Genomic DNA, 19,512 nt, shown 5'->3' with positions numbered 1-19,512 from the left:
GCGCCCCTAGAACCACTGGTCCTGTTGTTTTCTCCTCCCGATTGTTTATCCCGCCTATCTTTTCTAGATACACATGCAGAGACAATAATAAACACAAAAATAAGGCAGAACAAAAGAAAACAAAAACAACTAAAAACAAAAACTAAGGACAATAAAAAGAAGCCTATAAATAGTTCCAGGTCTGTTTGTTGACCTTTAGAGGTGTTTTCTGTTCGGAGACTGGAAATCTTTATGCGTAGGAAACCTCTTCTTTCTCCTGCAGAATGGCTGGTGGTTTTGAACTGCCAGCCTTATAGTTAAACAGTCCAACACATAACCCGCAATGCTACCAGGGCTCCTTGGAATAAAGGGGACAGCTTGTTGATGTCAGACGGATCTTGCCCGAAAGGAGAGAATAGCAGAAACATGATTGCGGTGTTTTATTGACCATGCAAAGGCATTTGATTGTGTGAATCAGAGCACATTACAGATGATACTGTGAAGACTGGAAATTCTAGAGCACATTGTAACTACTTCCTGAAAGTTCTTGATGAGCCCACACAAAGGCTAAGCTGATAGAGGCAGAACACGGACACACCTTGAAGACTGGGTGACAGCTGCTCCCGTGGCTCTCAGCAGAGAAGTGGCCCTTCCCTCCAAAAGCATCACTGTCAGACAAGTGGCTTCATGGACCGGGCTGAGGGCTCTTAGGCTAAGGGACTCAACTGACCTCAGAGAGGCGACTGATGGCCTAGCCACTGTAGCCAAGAGAAAGAAGGCAGATGGGCCAGGTCCTAAAACCAGAGGTCACTGCCATGGCTGGGGCGGGTACCCTGAATCAACCACGTGATCTAAGCAATGTTTGTTGAGGGCAGGGTTACAAGTAGGATTGACCTGAAGTCTAGCACCGTGAACGGAGCAGAGACACAGAGACCCCGGGGTTCCAGAAGCACAAATGACATTGGTGGTAGGAACAAGCAAGTGGCCAACCGTCACAGCAGCAGAAAGATTTAAGGGGTGCTGGGGACAGTAAGGGAGTCTGGTGGTACTGTTGGGTCAATCCTGAGTTCTAGCTGAAAGATTGGTGGTTCAAACCCATCAACAACTCTGCAGGAGAAAGATGAAAGATGTGTTTTCTTTTTTTTTCTTTTTTTGAGACTATCTGTTTTCATAAAGATTTATAGTACTGGAAACCTTACACAGGGGAACTGAGTCCCCCCTTGATTGCAGTAGGGGTTTTTTTGGGTGGGGGGACTGTGTGTCAGTGGGGGGAGGGGCTGCAGGAGGACAGCTCGTTAATATGACCGTGGATTTAACCACAGAACTTCAACTAAGTATAAAGAGGATCAGGACCCCAGGCATAGGACTAGATGTATGATTGCTCAAATATAAAGGATAAAATATGTGGGGGCTTTTTTTTTTTAAGTGCACAGAAGCAAGCAACCGAAACAACAACAGTAAAGAAACAAACCCCTCACTGCCACGGGCTTGATGCAGTTCAAGGCAAACCTAGAGGACAGGACCAAAGTGCTCCTGTGGGTTTCCGAGGCTGTAATTCTTTACAGGAGCACAAAGCCCTGCCTTTCTCACGCGGAACAAAACAGCGGGTGGTTTTGAACTGCTGACTTTGCAAATCAGAGCCCAACACGTAACCGCCACGCCAGCAGGGCTCCTCTGAAGCAACAGGTGACAATAATATGCACTGGAAGAAGAGCTCGGGTCTGACCACGACGCAGACGGCTTAGCACAGTGCCTGCCGGTCGGTGGGGGCTCAGTAAGGGACTCTACGCCCCTTTCTTCCACTGTCACCCAGGCAGGGGTCCCCTCCACCACCACCCACCCTCCCAGTGAGGACGGACTTCCATGGCTAACTAGGATGAGCCGTGTCTACTCGCGAAATTCGTGTTCCCCTTTGCTTGAAGGCAGCGCTCTCTCCCTAGCCCGAGAGCAGTCCGAGGAGGCTCTTGTCCGTGACTTAGTGCTAGAGTGGGATCGGGGTGCTATTTATAGCAGTGGCGACCGTCCGGGGTCCGGGCCCGGGAAGCGAATTCCTGCAGGGAGCCCTCGCCATAGGGCGGAGGCCAGCGCACCTCGCCCAAGCCCGCCGGCTGCGTCCGCTAGCCCCGGGCATCGGCGCACCGGCCACCGCTCACCTTAGAACTGGGGCGCCAGCCCTCGGTAGGCAGGGCGTCCTCCCCCCGCCCACCCCCGGTGACGACATCACTAGGTTAAGGCCGAGTCGCTCCATAAAAGCAGCCCCGGGAGCCGGGAGCCGGGAGCCTGCAGGGCTGCGCGCTCGCCATCCGGTGCGCGCTCGCATCGCCCCGAGCGAGCGGAGCGCACGGCCACCGGGTCCGCGCGGCCCCGCGAGGATGCCCCGCCGCTGCCTGCCCGCCGCGACCGTCCTGCTGCTGCTGGTCCTCAAGCCCCCGGCTTCCAGCGCAGCCCCACCGAATGGTAACGTGTCCGCCTCTTTCTCTGCCAACCGTCCAAGCCTCGCTTGGACAGCAAGATTCCTCGCGGGACTCTTTACACACTAATTAAAAAGCATTAATTTTAATGAGCAAGGAAGAACATGCATGCGATCAAATAACACGGTTTTTAGAAAGGATGCTTCATCTCCCCCCACCCCCGCCCAGCCCCTTTGGAACACAGGATTTAGTGCTGGCCCGGGAAGCAGGTTGCCTTTCTATTGGTACCTAGTTCAGGTTTGGCGGTAAAATTCCTTCTTGCGTTTTCTAAGCATCCCCCAGCTCAGGAGGGGGGTGACCTCGAACTTGGTGCTCAAAGAGAAAAGGAATCGGGATTTAAACTCTTCTGCCCCAGATCCACGGACAAACGAGAGAAGCAACTAGGATCCTGCTGCCTGGGGGCAGCGGGGGTGGAGGGGTCGGGGTGGGGGTTGCCTTCTCCCCGTGGCAGAAGCTCAGACGGTCCTGGGTGCTTTCCATTGGGGGTAAAACGCCTTTTACCATTAGGTTTACATCAGAGGGCTGGATGATGCAGCTCATCTTTAATCATTGTTTTTCCACAGAAGGGCTCTGCAGCTCTGAACGGACACGTGCTTGGGCATACACCCCCCCCTTATTTCTGAGTGTAATTAGTGCCCTTAACCCCAAGGGCTGGAGGCTGAGGGTGCTGAGCTGGGTGGGAGGAGGGTGTGGGGTGGACCAGAACTGTGGGCTCAGGTTGGGCCATGGAGTTCTGATGAACCACCCAGGTGAGTTCATCTTTGGAAACCAGGGAAGGATGCCAAGCACCTGCCTGGGCTAGCACGCTTGGGGATAGCCTCTGTGGAAACATTCTGAGGAATGGCGGTAGCGCTTCTCCTTGACTAACTGATAAAGCCTAACTGATAAAGGCTTGTGGGGTGCCTACAAGGTCTGGCTTTTGTGAACTGATTCCAGGCTCCAGGTTAAGTTGAAATATTTGTAGAGGAATCAAAAAGTGACTACAGAATGGCTGAGAAATCAATGGTCTCTGGTTGGACATTGGTGGTAGGAGGTTGTCCTGCTCCACAACTTAAAAGCTCCAAGCCTCTTTTTTCTCCGGAGGTTGTTGTGCCTGTGTGGAAGGCAGGGGAGCCCTTGAGATCATCCCTAATTAAATTCAAATCCACTGGAGAATGGAAATAGGAGGAAGGAGTTCCATAAAAATTCAAATTTATTTTTAAGACGGCAAATCATCTCTGCTATAGATCCAAGATGTTCCAAGACCGTGAGAGAGGTACCCCCCCTTTCCTGTTACTCTGGGAGCAGTCCCTTCTCCTTGCTCTTCTACCTAACTTTCCTGTCCTCCCTTCCCTCCTCTGCCCTCAGCCTCCTCCCTCTCCTCTACCCCCTCTTCTCCCTCCTCCGCCTCCCATTTCTCCCTCTTCTTACTTTCTTCCTCCCTCCCCTCTCCTTTCTTTCCACTTTCCCTCCTCTTTTGCTACCCCCTCACTCAGCCCTACAAACTGGGGAAGGGGAAAGCTTCTGGGGCGATTTGGGCGGTGGGCAGGGAAGGCACTTCACCCTACACTGAAGAATGGCCCCCGAGTAGAAGAGCACAGGTTTTATCCCAGGGTTTCTCATGTGAGGTTCTTAGCTTTTTAACTGCCTCCGGGGACACGGTAGACCAAAACCAGCACTGAGATAGAGTGTCTATAACAACCCAAGCTTGAGGGTGGAGAAGTGGAGTCGGAATGTGGTCTGGTGAGTAAATATCTGGGACCCAGGAGGGAGGGAGCATCATAACATGAAATTAGGGGTCTTCTGTAGAAAACCTTGGAATTCTTAGTGGCTGTGGCTGCCTGGCTGTGGAAAGATGAGGCTTTCCGTCTCGGAAACCCACAAGGGCAGTTCACCTCTGCTATGTAGGGCTGCTATGAGTTGGAATTGACTCATTGGCAGTGAGTGAGTGTGTGTGTGTGTGAATGAATTTTAAGAATTCATCAGAGCCTGCCCTGGGGGGCATGACTCATCTTCAGGGTTGGTTCTAGCACCTGGACCAGAAGAAGCACGGGGTCTAGAAGACCACGCTGGCTTGTTCAGAGACACCCACCCATTCCCCTTGAGAGGATTCCAACTCCCATGTAAATTGTTCCAGGAGCAGACAGCCTCACTTTTCTCCCTGAGTGGCTGGTGGGTTTGAACCACCGACCTTGAGGTTAGCAGCCCTGTGCTTTAACCTACTGTGCCACAAGGGCCCCCTGCTCAGAGAAAGGAGGCCAAGAAAGCGACCGATTTTCAGTAACAAATCCCCACTTGTGTCACCACCCAGAGGCCTTACAGCCCAAAATGTTCACTTGATAAGGCTTGTCCTTAAGCTTTAGAGCATTTAAGGCAGAGGTTTTGTCTAGGGTGAGAGCTGTAACAATAAGGAAAACCTTCCCTTTGAAAACTTTGGGGCAGATAGCAAAGGTGAAGGATATTAAGGCTATATGGATTGGTTTGGGGGCAGACCATGGAAACTTTGGAGGCGAGCAGGATGGCTCAGAAGGTAGCAGGACTTTAGCTGGTCCCCAAACCAGCGTCACTGCCATTGAGTCAATTCTGATTCATAACAAGCCTAGAGGCCAGGGTAGGACTGCCCCTGTGAGTTGCTGACGTGTAAATCTTTACGGGAGGAGAAAGTCTCATCTTTCTCCTACGGAGTTGTGGGTGTTTCAAAACTGCTTTCCTTTCGGTCAGCAGCCTGACGTGTAACCATTACACCACCAGGGCTCCTCTGTGTGGCCGGTAGCTACTAGGAAAACAAGAGTGGTTCTCAATTGCCAGGGAAGAGCTGGGGAGGAACCTCCTGTCACTTGTGAGAGTTTACATCCTGGGTCTCTAAAGACTGTGCTAGTGAAGCGGTAATAATCCAGCCTCACCTGTGTCTGAAAGCCCCCACGGTGCTTCAGTAGGAACCAACGTCTCAAAGGAAAATGCTGGAGAGATGTTGAGAGAAGAGATTTGGCATTTGGGGAGCAGAGCACTTTCTTTGTCCCCATTCTCTATTATTTGAGTAAAAGGGCTGGTGGTCAAATTCGGGGGGAGGGGAGCGGGTGGTCACACAAAAGTACATATCTCCATGGTTCTGAATATCTTTATCCAATGGATATTGTAGGGAAAGTTCATGATGGGACCACTGTGGTATTTCAGGCTATCTGAGGACCTTCTGAAATTAACTGTACATTAGATTTTTTGTTTGTTTGTTTGTTGTGTTTTTTAATGTGTGTCTGTGTGTGTGTAGGCTTATGGGCATTCTTATGGGTGAAAGGTCCATAGACCTCATCGGGTACTCCAAGGGAGTATCTCCCTGCCAAAGACTTAAAAGGAGGAGTAGAAAGAACTGCCCTGGGTACGTGGGGAGTAATGGTGGATGTGCAGAGATTCTGTGCTGACCTTAAGTAGTCACATGATCTCAGTGCTTTGCCGCTGAGCAGTCCCTGACCTCAGTGTCCGGCACTGTACCTCAGTGGACTGCCATTTCCTCACCTGTAAAATTAAGTGATGGTGTGTGTGAAATGGGCCTACATCCTCCTCTTCCAGGATGGAATGTTTAGGCCAAAGCCTAAACTTTGCTTTAGGAGGAGCAATATGAGCAGGTTTTATAGGGCGGTGACGATAATACGAAAAGACTAATTTTCAAAGAGTTGAAGTGGTTGTCCTAGGGAGTGAGATTGTAGGTAGATAGTGTCAGGGGACCAGTGGGGTTTTCTTATGTGTATGTTCTCATAGAAAGTATTGTAAAGTCATCTAACTCTTTAAATCACATGCTGATATCACTTTGATTAAAAAAGCGAATTTGGAAATAAAAACAAAATAAGTAAAGACAAGGAGGCAGAGAAATGAAACGAAGCGTAAGAGCAGAGTGCGGTCGTTGTTGGGTGCCGCAGACTGGCTCTGACTTACAGTGACCCCATGTGACCCTTCAGGATTCCTTGGTGGTCATCTTTAAAAAAAAAAAGAAAAAAGGAAAGGGTCTTTTTGTTTCATTAAATACATTTTTGAAATTGTGAATTAGGTAGGGGGGAGTGTTTACATATCACACCATCAACTCTGGACTCAGTAGTTCTGGAGAGATAGGCAACATCTATTGCATTCCTGCCTCCTCTGGAATTCTAACTGGGAAGAGGATGGAAACTTCCTCTTAGAAACGCTTTCCTTTGGAGATTAGCTGTGTCCTTTTTGTGGACTGGTCTTCAGGCTCTGTTGTCTAGTGGGAACAAACTAGGATACAACGCAGTGTGTTCAGCATGCTAACGTTTGTGTGGAAGAGCGGAAGGGTACTGATGTGTCTGCAGTTATGCAGCGAGCGAAAGGGTTCACCAGAAACCGAGCAGATGAGTCGTCTCTGCTAGCACACGGGATGCGGGTTGCGACGGAGCTTTCACTGTTTGCCCCTTGGAAGCTTCAGAGTTTTGAGCCTGTGAATTTATGCAGTTAATAACGCCGGACTTCTTAAAATGCCCGTGGGACTTCTATTCAAGAAGCGCCCTCCCTAATCCATCAGCCCCTGAGTGAACACCACACCCTCCCTAACCTATCGACTTCCGTGTGCACACCACCCGCCCTCCCTAACCCGTGGGCTTTTGCTTGCACAGCACCATCTCACCTAACCCAGCAGTCCTCTCCGCGCCTCCTTTTGAAATCCAGTTGCTCCAAGAAACAGTTAGGTTGACATCCTCTCAGAAAAAGGTTTTGAAATTTCCCGGTGGCTGCCTCCTTTTCAATCTCACTCCTCTCAAAAACGAAAGTAGTAATGTTTCCTCAAACTGAAGTTCAAATCCATTGGTCCTAACTTGCTTTGTTTTTGGTCTTTGCAGGATCCAAGTGGACCTATGCTGGTAAGTAGAGATTTTCCATACTTTTTGAGGGGATGGCTATGCTTAGAGTGAGACCCAGAAACTTTTCATGTTCTGTAGATGTTTTGGGGGGTGCCGGGAGAGGGGGCCGGGGTGGAATAGAGTGCTCTTGCACCGTTAGAAGAGGGTTGGCCGACTGCCCTATGCCCTAAAAGAATGGTTCTTTGCCGGGCCTAGCTTTTTCGGAGGCTCGGGTTGCAAACAACACTTTGTCCGAGTAACTGAGCCTGTCCTGTGCCCACCAACTCGTGAGTCTCAGTGTTCAGGCTTCCAGAGTCCTGAAAGAATTTCCAGTATCTGCCTGATGAAGATGCCCAGGTACCCTCAGGTACCCTTGAGCAGGCAGGGCCTCTCCCTTTATCCTGCAATGAACAAAGAATGAAGAGCTGAACGGTTAGCTCAGACGGCAGATCTTAAGCCGTCCGTGTGTCTAGATGGAACTTACTGTTGCCATGTTTGCGAGCACTTGGTGGATTGTGGCGATGACCCATCCTTCCCTTTCATGGAGAGTGAGGAGCAACAAGATGGTAATGGGGTTTCTGCAGGACTGGATCAAAAATGGATGATGGTCACCAGCTCAGGTTTGGCCAGGCCTGCAAGAAAACAGCTGAACATGGCTTGGCTGGCATGTTGTAACACACTGGAAAGTTGGTCACTAGCACAAGTAGGAACGTAGGCCAAGAGCCTGAGGCCTTTGGCAAGTTCCAGAATGTTGATAGCCGTCTTTTAAAGAGCGGGGCCAGGGTAGGTTAGGATGAGGGGCTTCGTTGTTCTGGAACATGACGGCAAGCTGGTGCACTGCAGAAGGGAAAGCCTCCACGGGCAACAGCCGTGGCGTGGTGCCCAGCAGGGCAGTTGGTTGCTACAGTGGAAGCAGAGGCTACAGAAGGATCCGACCGAGCCTTGACAGAGCTAGATTTCGGATGCCACGAGCTCAGAAGGCATAGAATGTCAGGGACTAACCAACTAGCAACGTAGAGGCCAGGAGGCCAAGGTTCCCGAGAGCTAGCGTTGCTGCCTTCCATCCTTACTAATACCCCTGTGCACATGTGTGTGCAAGGGTCCCTTAGTGGGTGGGTAATTTGAAGGGTAGACTACAGCTTGTAGCTGGGAGCTATTTAAAGTACATGAAGCAAAGCATAATATCATAGGTAATAACGAAGAGAATAAATAAATGGTCCTGATTCCCTTATCAAGGTGCTCTGATCATTCAGAGGAGGGTGAGCACACTAGGGCTGGATGGTCAAGGAAGACTTTCTGGAGAAAAAGGTGTTTTACTTGGGTCTTGAGAGATGGGGAGGACTCGGTAAGGCAGGAGGAAGGGTGTTTGCAGGGAGGAAGTGTGGGAATGCATCCCACGAGCAGCAAGACGGTGTTTGAGGGAAAATACATGGGGTCATTTTAGGGGGAAATAATGGTTGTTTTATAGGGGAGAATAATGGCCGGTAGAAATGGTTACGTGCTCAACTAGTAATTGCAAAAGGCTGAGATTCAAACTCACTCATTGGCCTGCTGAGGAAAGGCCTAGAGAAATGCTTTGAAAGGTCTTAGCCTGAAAGCTTCTGTGGCAAGTGGTTTTTAGTCCTGGTAATGGGCTCAAAAAGAAGCCCTGGTGGCACTGTGGGATAAGACTTGGGTTGCTAACAGCAAGGTCGGTGGTTCAAACCCCGCTGCTCTTGAGGAGAAAGCTGAGGCTGTCTGCTCCCACAAAGATGTACAATTTCAGAAACCACATATAGGGTTGCTGCACTTCTTTCCACTTGGGGTCTCAACTCTACAGCAGTGGGTATTTTAATGGGCTCCAAGGTCCATAGGTTGGATCAAACAGGAGAGGCAAGAAGGGGGCAGCCACCATTTTTAGACCACTGTGCCTTACACAATTGATGTACGGATGGATTGTGATAAGAGTTGTATGAGCCCCTAATAAAATGATTAAAAAATAAAAAGAAAAGAAAAATTTCAGTAAACATACCAAAAAAAAAAAAAGAAGTGGGCAGCCACATGGGAGGGATGATAAATCCAGGGTGCAGTCTGACACTGATGAGCCACATAACGGTCCTCTAGTTCTTCAATATTCCCTCTTCTTACTAAGCTTATTATGGGCTTTTTTTGTTTTACCTATTAATCACGTTAGGTTTGCATATTGTCACTTGTATATTTAAGAATGCTTAGTACTTGAAAGTCAAGATAGATAACCCTTCAGCAATAGTAACAGAAGTAATGGTTCCCTGAGGGTATGGGAAGAAAAAGAGGGAACAGGTATCTGATAGCATTGATGACTGTATAAACCCTTCGATGGGATCAAACAACAGAATTGTATGTGGAGGGATATATTGGATTGTGTAAGATATTGGGGGGGGGCTATTATAGAAAAAAAGAAAAAGGGTTCCTGGGGGATACAGTGCGGGAGGGAAGAGACAAAGGGGAGCCGATATCCAGGAGTTCAAGAAGAAAGAAAATGTTTTGAAACTGTGGTAGCAATTGTACAATACTGCTTGATATGATTGAACTATGGAATGCCATGCTATCTATAAGGGCTCCCAATAAAATTAAAACAAAAAGAAGAAGAAGAAGGGACCAGCTAGGGAGTACATCTGTGCTTTAGGTATAATAAAGACCCTTGGTGGCACAGAAATGTGGGTGGTTTGAACCCACTAGCCCTTAGGAGAGAAAGAGATGGGAGTTTACTTCCGTACACTAAAAATTAAAGAAAACCGACTGTTGTCAAATTGATTTCTACTCATAGACAAAGTAGAAGAACTACCTTACAGTGTTTCCAAAACTGTAAATCTTTTTTTATTAAATCATTTTATTGGGGGCTCATACAACTCATCACAATCCATCCATCCATCCATTGTGGAAAGCACATGTGTATATTTGTTGCCATCATCACTCTCAAAACATTTGCTCTCCACTTAATCCCCCGGCATTAGGTCCTCATTTTTTTCCCCTTCCTACCCACTCCCCCATCCCTCATGAAACCTTGATTATTTATAAATTATTATTTTGTTGTATCTTACACTGTCTGATATCTCCCTTCACCCACTTTTCTGTTGTCTGTCCTCCAGGGTGGAGGTCACATGTAGCTCCTTGTCATCAGTTCCCCCTTTCGACCCCACCCTCCCTCCACCCTCCTGGTATCGCCACTCTCACCACTGGTCCTGAAGGGATCATCCGCCCTGGATTCCCCGTGTTTCCAGTTCCTATCTGTAGCAGTGTACATCTTCTGGTCTAGCCAGATTTGTAAGGTAGAATTGGGATCATGATAGTGGAGGGGAAGAAGCATTTAGGATACAGAGGAAAGTTGTATGTTTCATCGTTGCTACACTACACCCTGACTGGCTCATCTCCTCCCCACGGCCCTTCTAAGGGGATGTCCAGTTGCCTGCAGATGGGTCTTGGGTCCTCTGCACTCCCCCTCATTCACAATGATATGATTTTTTGTTCTTTAATGCCTGGTACCTGATCCCTTCGACACCTTGTGATCACACAGGCTGGCGTGCTTCTTCCATATGGGCTTTGTTGCTTCTGAGCTAGATGGCTGCTTGTTTAGCTTCAAGTCTTTAAGACTCCAGATGCTGTATCTTTTGATAGCCGGGCACCATCCCAAAGCTGTAAATCTTTCTCTTATGGAGAGGCTGATGGGCTTGAACCACTCATCATCAGCGAAGCACTTAAACACTGAGCACCTGGTTGCCCCATACAGATTCCAGTCTTGGAAACCCTAGGGGGCAGTTCTGCTCTGCCCTGTAGGGATGTTGTGAGTTCAAATGGACTGGATTACCGTGGGTGAAACACTGTGATAACAGATAGAGAGTGAGGGATGGGAAGGTGGTAGGGAGCTGAAACACCATTTCATATCTTAATGTCTAACTTACAATGAAGGAAGTCATAGGACAAGAGAGAGAAGGTCAAGAGACTGGGTAAAGGGAGAAGGGCAGAGTCCTGGGCCACAGGGTGGGTCCCTTGGGTCAGCTCCATGCCTGGGAGGGGACAGGCGCTGTGCAGGTAGGGAACAAGGCTGGTCTCAGTTGGGGCTCTTCTGTACCATCTTGAGCCCATCTTTGGGGTCTTTCGTTCTGGCTTGTTGGCTGTTGTTGTTCAGTGCTGTTGAGTTAGTTCTGCTCAACGGAACAAAACACTGCCTGAGCCCTCCCCCCAATGATTCTTAGGTCTGAGCCCATTGTTGCAGCCACGGAGTCGATCTATCTCCTTGAGGGTCATCTGCTTTACCAAGTATGAGTTCCTTTCCCAAGGACTGGCCTCTCCTGACAACATGTCCAAAGTACATGAGACAAAGTCTCACCATCCTTGCTTCTAAGGAGCATTCTGGGGGTACGTCTTCCACGACGGATTTGGCTTTTCTTTTGGCTTGGGGTCTCCTCTATCAGAAGACTAGAAAGAAGAGACCTTTCCCACATCCCCTGAGCATTATGGAATGCCCCTCCCACCAACAAATATTTCTGGGCCTGATGAGAACAGAACGTGGAAAAGCTGTATCTTTGACCCATTCCTCCAGTGAGATCCTCTCTCCATCCTGTTAGAGAACCACTAGGCGGTCCTCCAGAATCTTCTAGCCTGAGAGTCACAGGTAGCTTGCTCTGTCTCTTTTGCTGGCCTCCCACGAAACACGAATTAAGTCTCTCCCTGCCTCTTGTTAAAACACCCCTGCGCAGAGTGAGATGGTGCTGGAGAAGAGGGAAGACGGCTGTGTGGAGGTGCGGGAGGGAATACTGACTGCCACATAGCCGTGGCCTGGGGCTCCCCATGGGAGGCCTCCGCTGTTGAACCATGTCCACCCATCTGTCCAGAAGCCCTTCTTCCCGGCCACTGGCTCTGACTTGCCTTCTGGCCCCCATGCCCTCCTGCCCGGCACAGGTAGAGCAGCACTTTGCTGAGGAAGCTCAGGGCAGAGGTGAATGATGCATGGGGTAAGCACAAAGGCACAGTTATCTGTTTATTGCCGAAATGAGCACGTGTGATGTGGAGTCAGCTCTCAGTGACAGCCAGAGTGGAGGAGGACAGCTAGGGAGGCAAACAGGTCCTGGCTGGCGGTTGTTGGTGGGAGCCTGTGATCAGAGTCACAAAGGTAAACAAAGACCCAGCCCAGTGCTGGGGGTGGGGGGGTGGGGGGAGGAGGGCGGGGAATGGGAGGCAGATTAAGGACTGCTCTGAACCAGGCCAAGTTCAACCAAATGCCATGTCCTGGTTTTCCCAGGCTGCAGAACTCAGCACAGTAGGCATTGTTGAGTCATCCTGCTGAACAGGGGGCTGGTGGGGGGTGGGGTGGGAGGGGGCGCCCCTCCCGCACAGCTCAGAGTATGTGGTAGGACTTCAAGAAGAGACTCCTCCCACCCTGGCACTGAGTTCCCGGGCTGGCCTCATGGATGGTCCCCAGGCGAGGGGAGGACGTCTGACAACCAAGATGAGGTCACCCTCCCCTGCCCCCGTGGGGCTCTTCCTGGGTGGCCTGAAGCAGCATCTGGGTGCCTGCAGGGCCCCAGAGCGGCGGAGCACCTTGGAGAATCAGAGAGAGGGAGAGACAGATGCCCGGACACTCCCCGCTGGAAGCCAAGCCCCAGTGACTCCTAATGAAAGACTGCCGCGGGTCACTGAGCTCCAGTGGGCTAAAACAAGCCTCTGCTATTAGAAGTCACCTTCGGTGGGCACCCTATGGGGTAGGGGGCTTGAGGAGGGTGCTAGTTCTGTCTGGGCCTGGATGTGGATGCTGTCTTCATTTTGTGAGAACCCATGAAGCTACTCACTCACAGTATGTGCCTTTCCCAGCTGTAGCTATGTTATATTTAGTGGCAAAGTTGTTGTTTTTTTTAACTTAAAAAAAATATTAAATCATATTTTATTGACATATCTTACTCCTTCCAATATAGCCCTTCCCTTCCCATACAGTTCTGTTGTTCAATCCCATCGGGTGGGGCTATACAATCATCAGTGCTATCAATTCCCCTCCACCCGCCTTTCCTCACCCCCTCCCACTTCCTGTACCCTCAGGGAACCCTTACTCCTGTCAGTGTCTCTGAAGGATCATCTATCTGGACTACCATGTCCGGAGTGAGAGACCTTACATGTAAAAATAAACATATGCAAATCTAACATGACCAATGAGGTATGTCATGTAAGGACCGTAATAGTAAGGGGAGGAAATCTTAAAGAACCAGAGTATAGTTTTGTGGTTCATCGGGGCCACACCGGACCCTGTCCAGCTATCTGAGAGACTCCTCTGACGCAGACAGTTGTTAAGGCACAAACCAACCCACCGAAACCACTGAGCAGAACAAGCAGGCAAGACCAAAGAGAGTGAGTGTGTTGGAAACAAGGGCTCAACCAAGAACACTTCAGGCTGGCAGAGACTGGCCAGGCTGGCTCAGAGAGCAGGTGCTGCTTCGGCGCATTCCAGTCTGCTGGAGAACTGGGAGAAGTAAGGTGCATCTTGGAAAGAGATGGGGTAGAGAGGGCTATGAAGTTAGCCGGAAGTCCCAAGACTGAGGTTTGGGCTTACAGAAGTGGCAGAGGGAAGGGAACAAACGCTACCTTTTTCCAAGTCCCAGACCCTTTCCCCCAGCATCCCTGAGAGCAACCTCTCCATTGTGGTGCAGGGGCTGGGCAGCTCTCAGCTCTGCACCACAGAGCTGACTCAAACTGACCCCAAGGCCACTGCAAGCCTCCTGCCGCTCTCCTTTCTCCGAGTTCCTCTCCCTGACAGGCCTGCACGTTTCCTCCCTCCTGGCAAACTTCATCCTCGGATCCCTAGTCCTCAAGGTCCCCACCTCCACCTACAGTCTCTCTTGCGTCTCCTGGAATATTAAGTTGCAATAAATGAAATTTTCTGAGAACCTTGGGTGCCCTTCTAAAGTCCTTCCTGAATACTCAAAAATGAAAATGAGCCTTTTAAGATAATGTCATGTCTTACATTATCTGATGTCTCCCTTCACCCACTTTTCTGTTGCCCGTCCCCCAGGGAGGAGGCTATATGTAGATCCTTGTAATCGGTTCCCCCTTTCTATCCCACCTTCCCTCCACCCTCCCGGTATCACCACTCTCACCACTGGTCCTAAAGGGATCATCTGTCTTGGATTCCCTGTGTTTCCAGTTCCTATCTGTACCAGTGTACCTCCTCTGGCCTAACCAGATGTGTAAGGTAAAATTGGGATCGTGATAGTGGCAGGGGTGGAGGGCGGCGCCGAAGGGGATGGGGAAGCATTTAAGAACTAGAGGAAAGTTGTATGTTCTTCAATGGTGCTGAAAGCACTGTGTGACCTCACGGAAACTGTCGTGTGAAAAGATACAGTTTAGAGCTAAAACAGAACCACCAAGCCAGTTGCTGTGGCATCGGTTTGGACACATGGCAATCCGTGCATGCCCGAGTGAGTACCATGGTGCTCCACGGGGTTTTCAGTGGGAAGTCACCAGGTCTTTCTTTCAAGGCACCTCTGTGGGGACTCAGCTCTCTGACCTTTCACTTAGCTGAGCACTCAACCATTTGCATCACCCCGTGACTACATCATTACATAACTGCCAAACCACTGAGAGTCATGGCCTAACCAAGTTGACATACAACCTTAACTATCATAGTGAGGGAGTTAAGGCTAGTTCTGAAGTCAAGTGTGGTAGCCTAGGGTAGGGAGTAAGGTGGAGATAACTTCTGTGACAGTATCTTCTAAATCACATTTTGGCTGTGTGCCCTTAGGAAAGTAACATCACCTCTCTGAGCCTCTGTTTCCTCAGCCATACCTCAATGGTTCTGAAAGTGTGGTCTTGTACCATCAGCATCTGTACTACCTGGGGCTCAGGATACCCTTTCCAAACACTAAAAATTAGAAGTGAAACACATGAAAGGAGACTAAGGAAAAATCCTTTCTCCTGTCACAGTAATAAAAACACTGTGTGACCTTGTTAGAAATACAGATTCGCTTCTTAAAAGCTTGTGAGTGACCATCAATGGTCCAACTCTTGGTCTCTCTCCCCCACTCCCCCCAAGCAAAAAAGAGTGAAGAAAATCAAGGATGCATTGAAATGATTAGTCCAAAGACTAATGCACCACTGAACTCTAGCTTGCATGACCCTGAGACCAGAAGAACTAGATGGTGCCCAGCTACCCCTGCTAATTACTCTGAAAGGAATGGAGGTACTGCCTGGATAGACTGGGAGGAAAATGTTGAACAAAACTCAAAGTAATGGAAAAGATTAGACTTACGATTCTGATAGAGACTAGTGGAACCCCTGACACCATAGCCCTTCAAACCCAAACCAAACTCATGGCCATCGAGTCAATGCTGACTCATAGGGACCCTATAGGACAGGGCGGAACTGTCTCTGCATGATTCTGAGACGTAGCTCTGTCTTTCTCCCATGGAGCAGCTGATGGTTTTGAACTGCCCACCTTGAGGTTAGCAGCCCACTGTGTAACCATGGAACCACCAGAGCTCCTTGGACCTCCTCAAACCTGGGACTGAATTCACCCATGCGATTCAGATTTCAACCAAACAAGAGGTCTGTGAGGTGAAGAACAGCACTTGGAAACTTTGATCTCCTTAGAACAGTGGTTCCCAACCTTCCTAATGCCGCGACCCTTTCATACAGCCGCTCATGTTGGGGTGGCCCCCCCCCCCCACCATGACATTATTTTTGTTGCTACTTCATCACTGTCATTTTGCTACTGTTATGAATCGGGCGACCCCTATGAAAGGGGTTGAGAACCACTGCCTTAGAACACTCTGCCCCTGAGATCAAAGGGACGGCAGGCAGGAAGGGATGGGAGGAAGGACCAGTGGAAGGGGTCAGCACAGGGAGGAAGGGGAGAGAGGGCCATGGAGGGCATTGTGATCCATGTCTGTGCATGAGCACTGTGTGTGCAGTGTGGAACAGAAGGTCAATTTGCCTTGTAAACTTCGGCTCACACACAATTAAAAAGGAATCAGAAGGACCTACTTCAGCAGAAACTCGGGGTGGGGCCCAGTTGTCGGTTTCAACAAGGCCACTAGGCCTCGCCGGCTCAGTGCTTAAGTGCTCAGCCGCTAACCAAAATGTTGGGCTCAGAACCCACACAGCGACGCTGTACAAGAAAGCGCTGCCAATCTGCTGCCTAACGATGAAGAGCCCTGGCAGTTGAGCGGATGGCTCAGGCCAGAATATAACTGCCCTGTCGCGTTTTGGAGCTTATGGGAGCAGACTGCCACCACTTTCTCCCAGGGAGGGTGCAAATCAATAGCTTTGAGGTAGGCAGCTGAGGGGCAGCCTCCCCTACGGTAACCACCGCACGGGGCAGTTTGACTCTTCGCACGGGCTCGCTGTGCATCAGACTCCATTCCGTGGCACCTAACAACACCGAGGTGATTCCGACCCGTGCTCCAATCGGAAGCCCTCTGCTTAGCTCCTGGACGGACGGCCAGGATTGGTCAAGGTGAAAGTCAGGAAGACTCACCCAGTGCCCGGCGCAGAGAGAGCACTCAGTGAGGCTAATGGTCGCTCCTCCCTGGCCCCTTCTTCTCAGCTTGATGCATTTTCATAGCCTCCCTGCCTTTTTTTTCCCTGATGGAGTGTAAATTCACCAACACAAGGGGAACGCCTGTGGGCTGCAGCGTATGCGACTCACATTGTTGGAAAAGGAGCTGTATCTTCATGCTTCTCTGAACCCTCTGGGTTTTGATGGAGACGAGGCGCTCCTTGTACATCCAGGGGTTTTTCCCGTTCAAAAGCCAGGGCTTGGACAAAAAATGTGGGCATTCTCAGCTCTTGCTTTAAGAGTTTAAGCCAGAAAGTTCTTTCTGAGCCTCATCCTCGGGACCAGCATGATGTTAGATCTAATCTCTCCGGAGCCTTCCTGTAACTGGGGGGCCAGGCATCTGCTTCCAGGGCCAAGGCCCCGTTCAGCTGTGCAGCTCCTTGGGACCTTGGGACATGGGATCGGAGAGACATCAGCTTCTCACCAGGCAGTGACCCTTATCCACCCAAGAGTGAGGGTGTGCCACGCAGGTGCCGTCAGACCTCTGCTCCAACTTGCCCCTTCCGTTTCCTGCTGGTCTCCAGCCCTGGGCATTCAAGTGAGGGCATGGCACAGGCTCTCCAGGAGCCCGCCAAAGCCCTTGGCAGCCATCATAGTGAGGAGCCTGGGGGCTGCTCTTGATCCTACTCAAAACAGAGCTTTAAAGCTAAAAGGCTGGATTCAGAGCAGGCCCATGAAGGCAGCCGCGGAGGTGGCTGCAGGCTGGGACTGGAAGCGAATGTCCCAGCAGGACCCTGCTCTCTCTCTCTCTCTCTGGAGGGATTTCCCTCGTTCAATCCTGCCTTCCCCGGCAGTGGCAGCCCTGGGAGGTGTGCAGGCACCGCCCTGGCTCCCTCCGCAGCCACGAGGTGAGGCTGTCAGAGAGCAGCTGGGTGGGGAACAGAGCTCTTGGTGTCTGCTGCTGACATTACCGTATTTCACCGAGCACACTTCTCCTTGCTGTAGCATCTTGGAAATCAAGGTCGATCTTATCATTGGTGACGGCATCTTTTAGTCACTGGTCCACAGATACTGACTCAGAAGCACCGCCACAAGGGCGGTGCTGGATCACCCAGAATGGAGAGGAAACAAACATTCCCCTCATTGGGCAGGGAAACCCGTGGGGGGAAAGGCATCCAAAGGCAGTGTTTCCCCTCTTGCAGTCCATTCACAGTAGTTCACATACATTTTTATGGTGGTGTTGGCTGTGTGGTAAAAGTATTTGTAAACCAGGTCATTTGGGCCTTCCTCCCTCCAAAGCAGACAATTCCCGCCATAGTGTTGGCTCCAGTAGTTGTTCAACAGGCTAATCGTAACTACCACCGTGGTGAAATAGCCTCCCCATCCATTTCGGCTGATTCACTCGGTGCTTTGGAACTGGTATTCCTTCAGGAAGTACGGTTTTCTAATGGCCTGACCACCATTGGACTCCTGCCACCCAGGAAGGAATAGATCGATGCGTCTAAAAAGGTTGGCTCAGAACTGGCTTAACTCTAAACAGAATGGTTCATTTAGTTCACCTTGGGTTTTTGTTTCTGTTGTTTCACTTTGTGTTAACAGCTTGATCGAGATGTACTCCACGTGCCACACAATCGAGCTTCTTAGAGCACGCGATTCGGTGACTCGCCGTACAGTCAGCCTTGTGCAACACCCTCACCATCTAATGTCAGAATCTGTCCATCCACCCCAGAGAAACCCTGCACCCCGCGGCCTTCCCTTCCCCTCTCCCTCTGACTTAAAGAACTCAGCAACCAGGATTCTTTTCTGCCCGGCCACAGGGCTGCCTGCAAATTGGCTAAGGAGGAAAGGTGGTTGTGAAGGTTGGACCCCAAGGACAAGGACATTCGGCATCCCATGTGACGTCGTGGTCTGGAAAGGGCTGTTTCCGCAACCCTCCCCCTCCCCTTCCCTCCAGCAGCCAGGAAGCCCCTGGGCAAGTTGGAAGCCCCAAGGAAAATTCCTCTTCGTATATGGCCCACACCTTTCAAGATCCCTCCTGCCCCTGTTCTAGTTTATGGATCTTTCCTGATCCTGAGTCAAAATGTTCTAGCAAAGACATTTCTAGGATTTCTTTCCAGAAGATTCCTTAAAACAGCGGTGCCCCATGCTTTCACCATCTCATTCTTTTATTCCTCCCCCATACATACACGCACACCATGGTTTCAAAGATTTATTTTTAAGAAGTATTCCTATATTAATGACATACTTCATGTGTTTGTTTTACCATTTGATATTAGTCAAACGGAGAGAAAAGCCAATCCAAGGGTTAAAATTAGCCTGAGATAACTGGTTCACAAGTTTTCTCTGGCTCACAAATATCAACTATTGTTATGTGCCGAGTGTTAGACTAACCAAGCAGTTTCTGTTGGGTTGATTCGGGCTCCTGCTAAGACTATCAGAGGAGGCTTCTGTGAGGTTTCTTTTTTATTGGTATACAATTGCCATCTCACACAATGCAATAGTTCAATGCATAAAGAAGAGTTGTGCAATCATCACCACAATCAGTTTTATAACATTTTCTTCAATCTTGTACGCATTGTTAATAGCTCCCTGTTTCCCTCCAACCTCCTCTCCCTACCCCCAAGGAACCACGAATCCAGTTACTGTTTCTATACATCTTACCTATCCTAGATGTCATACAAAGAAAACCATTAAACACAAACAACAGCAGCAAAAAACTAACAAGAATAAACAACGTAAAATC

General features: G+C 49.8%; 1 protein-coding gene across 1 annotated transcript in view; it reads left to right on the top strand.

Moving 5' to 3' along the window:
- Positions 1-19,512, top strand: part of CA12 (carbonic anhydrase 12) — a 173,001-nt gene that overhangs the window by 101,206 nt on the left and 52,283 nt on the right. The window contains exon 3 of the mRNA XM_045294955.1: positions 7,271-7,291. Coding sequence (XP_045150890.1) covers positions 7,271-7,291 — 21 coding nt within the window. The remainder of the gene's footprint in view (positions 1-7,270; positions 7,292-19,512) is intronic.

Source organism: Echinops telfairi, unplaced genomic scaffold, assembly GCF_000313985.2.
Source record: "Echinops telfairi isolate 266 unplaced genomic scaffold, ASM31398v2 ScPeMD7_4048;HRSCAF=4782, whole genome shotgun sequence".
Classification (NCBI taxonomy): Eukaryota; Metazoa; Chordata; class Mammalia; order Afrosoricida; family Tenrecidae; genus Echinops; species Echinops telfairi.
Note: the sequence above shows the minus strand (reverse complement) of the source record. Positions and strands in the feature narration are given on the sequence as shown.